Raw genomic sequence first — 7,743 nt, forward strand, 5'->3', positions numbered from 1 at the left:
TATAGTTATATATATATATATATATATATATATTCAATGCTCATTTTGTGAAAGAAACACTTCTTCAAATTATATTTAAAATTATCACTAGGCCTATTGTCGCTTGCCTACTTCAGTCATTAGGCCTAATGTGCATTTTTTTTTCAAATGAAATTATAGCTAAATGGTTTGCATTGATTAATTTTAAATCTAGATTAAATCAAGGTTTATCTAATAATTCTGTTGCACCGCTTTTCACGAGCGGAGATAGCTATATACGAATCGTGTCTTTTTTCTTTTGTTTCTTATCTCGGTTCTTTTGTCATAAGTTATGCTATTACTCCATTAATTTATACTAGCATATACTGTATATCCAGCGCTCCCTGAACGCAGTCTCTGGCTTTTTGCCAGTCAAGCACGCTGCAGGGACACATCTATAACGACTCTGATCTGATCATAAAGTCTTTCCGAGTCACAGGGCTCAAGTCCAAGTCAAGTCTCGAGTCATGTGACTCGAGTCCACACCCCTGGTATGACCTACTGTATAAACAATTGTTTCAGAGCAATTTGTTGGAGCCACTTACCCTGTAACTACATGGAATAAGGGGGAACAAGCACCACTTTAAATTACATAATAATAATAATAATAATAGTAGTAGTAGTATAAAACAATTATGTTTCCAAAAGTAAGAATAAACTACTAATTCAAGTAATATTTTCAGTCATCTTATACAAAGTGAGCCATCCTACTTTTAAAATCACTTGCTATGACAACTAATAAAAAGTTTATCACGAAATTCTTGCAAAACTCTAAAAAAACATTATTGAAAGAAAATTTGGACGTTTCATATCATAATAAAATAAATTATTACACGATTATGGTCTCCGGTCCCGTTAATAAAAAATCTGACTACACTGCATTAATCTCTTACACTGCATCTCTGTTGTTTATGATGAATTCAGTGTCTGCACATACACCGCTTTTATTATTATTGCAGCTTAGATGTTCAAATAGCTGCAGTACTCCGACTTTGCCACAAGGAAAAGTGCGTATGCCTGCTCAGACCCTGACGTGGCGGTAAGTACTTTTCCACGTCAAAGACCGTTTTTATAAATATGAACGTTGCCGTGGATTTTAGCGTACGCACACTCTAAGATCAAATCTGTGCATACGCACATTTTATAAATGAGGCCCCAGGAGATTGACCTTCAAAAACTCCTGGGTTGCTTTTGCTGTATGTTTTGGGTCAACATCTATTTGTACTATGAAGCGCAGCCCAATCAACTTTGCTCCATTTGACTGAATCTGGGCAGAGAGTATATCCCTATACACTTCAGAATTCATCCGGCGGCTTCTGTCTTCTGTCACGTCATCAATAAACACCAGTAACCCAGTGCCACTGGAAGCCATGCATGCACATGCCATCACACTGCTACACCATGTTTCACAGAAGCCTAACCATTGTCTGTTTCACTTGTATGGAGAGCTCCTTTGACCGCATGATGCGGGGTTCACAGCAACAGCTTCCAAATGCAAATGGCACACTTAGAATCAACTCCAGACCTTTTATCAGCTTAACTGATGTAGGAATAGCGAAAGAATAGCCCATGCCTGTCCATGAAACAGCTTTTGAGTCAATTGTCTAATTACTTATGGTCCCTTGAAAAAGGTGGGAGGTACATATTAAAGAGCTGTAATTCCTTATCCTTTCCTCCAATTTTGATGAGAATTATCCTCAAATTAAAACTCAGAGTGTGCACTTTAAGCCCATATTCATTATATAACTGTAACTTGAATATGTTTTGGTCAGTGCCTAAAATAATAAAAATTGTGCCTGTGTCCAAATATATATGGACCTGACTGTAGGTGTAGTGCAAGCTCTGGTGAAAAGTGACAAAAGGCAGAAGCATATGGGAGAGAGCAAAACAAAACACTGGTCACGAATTCGAAGTACAAAATGAGGATTTGTAACGAAAAATGTTGGATTTCGATATATTTTAATTTCCTTTCGCGGTATACTGCACTTATAATAAGTGCGAATGCACCAAGCACATCACACTTTATTACTCATTCGTTTATGCTTCTTTTTCCACTCCAGTGTTCCAATAATTCCTGCCCAATAAAAGCTGCACAGATATAGTTTCTTACCCCAATAGGCCTATTTACGTAAGTGATTTAGAAAAAGTTAAATCGATCCACACTTTATATCATCATAACCATATGTATTGTCATATCACCCAGCCCTAACGTACACTAATGCTTTAAACACATTTGAGAAGTTAGTTGATAAAAAACAACAACCGATTAACTATCAAATTGGCTAATGCTATTTTTCTTTTCTACTTTTATTCTTTCATGATAACTGAAGGCAAATCTGAATGATGCACTATTTTAACTTTATTCAACAAGTACCTACAGTTGACCATGACATCATCACCTTATCTTATTCCAAAAATGTCGCTTATGCAATGCTGAATGGAGTTGTACAGCTGCAGCTCACGTGCATGAATGTTGGAGTTGAGGAGAGGGGGCTCTTCTGAACTAGTTGATGCACGAAATCAGCACCTTGATAAAGAGGTTGACTGGCACAAAGTATTTTATGTATTTTGAAAATACAAAATTACTAATCTTAAATGTATTTAAATACAAATTATATTTTTTTTTCCAAAGGCATAAAAATACAAAATACTATTTTGTATTTCAAATACGTATTTTAAATACATGTATCTGAAATACTGCCCACCCCTGGTTGTCAGGAATTCTATTATTTGGAACGTGAAAATGGAGATACCAACCAGCACAATGTTTACCGGGAGCCAGAGCTCATGTCATCTTGGCAAATTTAAAAAAGGCTGGCTAAAGCTATACGTAAATTCAGTAAGATTGTTATCCATGTTGGCACTAATGATGTCTGTCTTCGTCAGTAGGAGATCACTAAAAATAACATTAAAGAGGTGTGTGAACTTACAAATACGATGTTCGACACTGTAATATGCTCTGCCCCCCTGCCCACTTACTGTGGTGATGGGATACATAGCAGACTGCCGTCATTGAATGGCTGGATGTTTAAGTGCTGCCCGCAGAGCAATATAGGTTTCATAGACAATTTGATGTTTTTGGGGCAGACCTGACCTGTTGAAAAGACATGGTCTTCATCCCTCTTGGGGTGGTGACACTCTCCTCTCTAGAAATATGGCATATAGTTTTAGTGTTAATACTTAATTAAATTTTTTATGCATTATATTCCAGGTCTTCTGAAGATATTTGATAGCTTTGAGGAACAAACAGTACAATAAGTTGCTGAATTTAAGCTCACAGAAAGTCTTCCCTCCACTACAACAGCCATGTCAATTCTGCAACTTTGATCATCTGTCGATACCAATGCCAATCCAGTACCAGTTTTTTTTTTTTTTCTTGATCAGTGTTCTTGATAATGCAAAAATTGGACTGGATTTTGATGTCAAAAATGTGTTTGTGTGAACAGGCCTTTAGCCCTGCAATGTACTGAAGCCATGTGTTATGTATCCGGTCCATGAACTTCCGTCTGCTAGCCATCAGAGGTCACCCTTTCCATTTTCATTGACTCTCGCACTATACACGTTACGTATCCGGTCCATGAACTTCCGTCTGCTAGCCATCAGAGGTCACCCTTTCCATTTTCATTGACTCTCGCACTACACACTGTTGCATAGCACCCCGGACTACATATCCCATCATTCATTGCAGTGATTGCACACAGCACTGATTGCACACAGCACTGATTGCACACAGCTGTTTCATATCACTCACTCACTATTTAACACTCACTCTGATCCCTTCCCGCCGCCGAGTATTGTTTGGCGCTTATCATTTGATAGCTACACTACAGAGCCCTCGTTAATTCACCCTGCCTTAGCCTAGTCTTGCCTTGTCTGTTTTCTCAGTTTCTGATCCTTGCCTGGTTTCCTGGATTTATCCCTTTAGTCTTGCCCCTTTGATTCTGTTCGCCGTTCGTTGACCTTCGCTAGCCCTAGGATTATTCTTGTGTCTTGCCCGCCATATACCTGTTTGCCATTGTTCAACCCTGCCTGTGTTTCTGACCTCTCTGCCTAATAAAGCTTGCACATGGATCCGCATGTCTCACGTCTTGTCAGCCCCGTAACAGAATACTCGGCCACACAAGCATCCAGCAGCTTCTCTAAAGGACTCTGGCCAGGTATGGACACAGCTATAATGCTATTAGCTCTCGAGCAGGGCACACGATCGCTTGAGAGTTATATTCAAGAGTATCTAGACATTGCTTATTACTCTGATTTCCCGGATTGTGTGTTGATAGACTTTTTCTGTGAGGGCATTAATCAGCCACTAAAGTCTAAACTCATTCACGAGGGTCCACGTTCATCTCTAAGTCAGTTTATGGACTATGCTCTGCTGTGTGTTAACTCTTCATCCACTGTGGGTGTCGCGGAGGAGGAATGCGAAACCGCGTCTGTGACTGAAATGGCGGCCGCACCGGAACGCGCTCTGGATCCGCATGTCTCACGTCTTGTCAGCCCCGTAACACCATGAGTGGTCGGGATAGGCTCCAGCAAAAAGTCTACACAGGGCAAGCAATTTGGAAAATGAATAGATGGATTAATGTTAGTGAACTATGTTTTTATTTTCACTAGGCACCACTTGAACCAAAAGAAAGTGTGGAGGGGATGCTGCGTGTCATTGGCAGCCTTACTGAGAAGCAGCACGGAGGATTCTTGGACTACACTGGAGAAACAATTCCCTGGTAAACCAGAAGAAATATATGGTCATGAAAGGGCTGATCCAGGTCCAAACTGACCTATTTATCTTAATAACCATAAAAGGGCACACAAGGATTTATGACAGAGACATGACAAATTTATACCATTTCATACAATAAAACTCTTATCAATGAAATGTGCCGAATTCTGTGGTGAACTAAGTTTGTAGAGTTGTGTATTAGCAGTGGCTAATAGAGCTTTAGTACTGTGTCTGGAGGTAGTACCTGATTTTGTCCTTGCTTATTTGTCAAGCTAAAGATAAGATAATGGGCCCTTTTTACTTCGTTGTTTGAATATTGCCGTGAGTTAAAAGTGGAGCTGTAGGCAGAGAGTGCCTTTGTCTTTGAACACAGCTTTTATCCCTGTTTTTGTACAATTATGGAGTTGAGTGAAGTTTATGTTGTTTATTTGTCTTTTTTTAACATTTGAGGTAATTTAGAGCTGCTCCCAAAACTAATTTTGTTTGTTATTTTTGCTCTCTCCTGAGCCATTGCTCCTTATTTCTTTATGTTAAACGTATTGCTTTTCTTTTGTTAATAAAACCCCTTTGTTTGTATACTTCTAAATTGGTGTTATCTCCTTCCCTTTGGGACAGAGGATTGAAGTGTGTTCTCTCCCTTTTTTCTCCTCTTAAGTTTTTTTTCTTCATTTCATTTATGCTTTTCCCTTTGTTACCTCCCCTCCCCCCTTTAAATTTTATTTATTTACAGAGGTATATTATGTCAGCTTCACACTTCTCTAGAAAGTTTCTTCTCTTTCCTAAGTGTGCACATCAGTCTTTTCACTGGGTACCATCCTCAAATGGGCAAAAGAGTTTGTTGAGGTTGTGTGGAACATCCTGGACTGCAAAAGAGAAGTTGTATCGAGTTCCACACAGAGCTGTCTGATTATAGGGGCCCTTGGTGATTTCAAACGAATACCCGAGGCCAGCTTGAAAGACGCTCAAGACAGTTGATGGGCTGCGCATTGCCACAAAAGCTTATCATGTGCATGTGTTTTTTAAGCCTTGCCAATTTAAAAATCAAGAGATTTTAATACATTCAAGCAGAAGAATATATGAAAGAACTCAACTGAGTACTCAACTGAACACCGAATTGATCACCGAATCTTTCATGTCTTTTTGCGCATGAACAAACAAATGCACCTCATCAATGTAAACATTCAAGCCCAAAAAGATGTGAAAGAACTTAATTCAGTACCTGCATGCTGTGTTCTATGTGCACAAAATGAACTCCCAAAAATTCTTCAAACAGTGGTACAATAGAAAGTGGTGCAGGTCCCTATAGAGCAGGGTTCCTCAAATCTTGCCCTGGAGGGCCAATGCGCTGCAGAGTTTAGCTCCAACCCTAATCAAACTCACCTACCTGTGATTTTCTAATGACCCTGAAGACATTGATTAGCATGCTCAGGTGTGTTTGATTAGGGTTAGAGCTAAACTGTGCAGGAAAGTGGATCCCGTGGGCCAGATTTGAGGATCCCTGCTCTAGAGCAGAGGTCTCCAACCCTGCTCCTGGAGAGCTATCGTCCTACAGATTTCAGCTTCAACCCCAATCAAGCACACCTGAAGCAGCTAATCAAGGGGTTAAGGGCTACTTGATAATTACAGGCAGGTGTGTTGGAATTGAAGTCTACAGGGTAGCTCTCCAGGAGCAGGGTCGGAGACCCCTGATCTAGAGTCACTATCAACCTATCTGTCTATAAAACCTTGGGTGATTCTCAATACTCAAATTGATGTTTCCTCGTTTCCCCGCTCCTCCGTTCTCCAGCCCGTGACATGAAACCAATCAAACTCAGGAGAGCTAACACGCGAGGAAAGGAAGTGAGGAAAGGAAATAAGTATCCACAAATAAGAAATGAGAAACACCCCTTGTCTCCCTTCCTTGCTTCCTTTCCTCACGTCTCAGCTCCACCCCCTTTAGGATATGAGGGAAGGATGCAAGGAACAAGGAGTGAGCGTTCACAGGCTGCTTCTCATTTCATTTGTGCATCCTCGTTTCCTTTCCTCGCTTCCTTTCTTTACGTCTTAGCTCCACCCTCCTTTGGATGTAAGGGGGTGGAGCTAAGCCGTGAAGAAAGCAAGTGTCTCATCTGCCTCCTTGTGTGTGTATGTGTGTGTGTCGTTTAAGAAACATCCAGTTACTACCTTTAACATTGTCTGCTATGTCATTTCTCCAAATCATCAAATTCTCTCTACTCCAAATCAGCTCTTACCAGCTGTACGTTGTGTTCCTGCCATTTGTTCAATAAACTTACCTGTTGTTCATTTATTCACCTATAACATTGTCCTTGTTTCCAAGCCCTAACTGTCACAGTAATGTTCTGCCCTGGAACTCCTCCGGGCTCCCTCGTCCCGCCGGATCAGCCTCGGTCAGTCATCGCTTAGCTTCTACCATGGAATTCCGGGTCATCAGCTGTACCTTGACCCTCCACCCCTTCAGCTCCACTGGGCTCCTCCCATTCACCGGTTTCCCCGTAGTCCTCGCTTGCTTCATCATCGCCCCGGTCAGCCGAGTCCCCGTCTCCACCTCAGTCCCGCAGGCCATCAGCTCCATCTTGTGCTTCCGGGGCATTGATGTCACTCTGGCCTGTTGGCCTCTCTGTTCCACCTGGGTCTCCATTGCTCCCGACTCCTCCCCCTCCATCAGTCGGCCCCCAGGTTTTGCCCAGGCCTTCTGCCACCATGGCTCCTACCGCCATCATCTCCACCATGGCATTAGTCTCTACCTGCTCCTCCTGGTTCCTGTTCATCACTAGCTCCAAGCCCTCCTCCGAAGCCGCTTCCTTTCCTCTTCAGGTGTACTTTTTACAGCGCGAGGATGTGCCTTCCAGGAGGGAGAGCTTCTGTCATGGTCATGTTCTATTTTGGTTTCATTTTCATTCCTTGTCATGTTTCCGTTAGCCTTAGTTCGGTTTGTTCAATAGTTTCTATAGTTACTGAATACATTCACCTGTTCTGTTAATTATCTTCATTAGTTTTCCTTGTTATTT

At 41.3% G+C, this 7,743-nt stretch overlaps 1 protein-coding gene across 2 annotated transcripts in view; it reads left to right on the forward strand.

Moving 5' to 3' along the window:
- LOC107661825 (C-factor-like) overlaps positions 1-7,743 on the forward strand; it is a 23,230-nt gene that overhangs the window by 5,517 nt on the left and 9,970 nt on the right. The window contains exon 6 of one of the 2 annotated variants that reach the window (XM_016451596.1): positions 4,630-4,818. The exons of the other annotated variant lie outside the window; for it this stretch is intronic. Within the exon in view, the coding sequence (XP_016307082.1) occupies positions 4,630-4,743 (114 nt within the window). The 3' untranslated portion in view covers positions 4,744-4,818. Of the gene's footprint in view, positions 1-4,629; positions 4,819-7,743 lie in introns of those variants that run through there. 2 annotated transcript variants of the gene reach the window in all.

Source organism: Sinocyclocheilus anshuiensis, unplaced genomic scaffold (assembly GCF_001515605.1).
Source record: "Sinocyclocheilus anshuiensis isolate Anshui unplaced genomic scaffold, SAMN03320099.WGS_v1.1 scaffold47, whole genome shotgun sequence".
NCBI lineage: Eukaryota > Metazoa > Chordata > Actinopteri > Cypriniformes > Cyprinidae > Sinocyclocheilus > Sinocyclocheilus anshuiensis.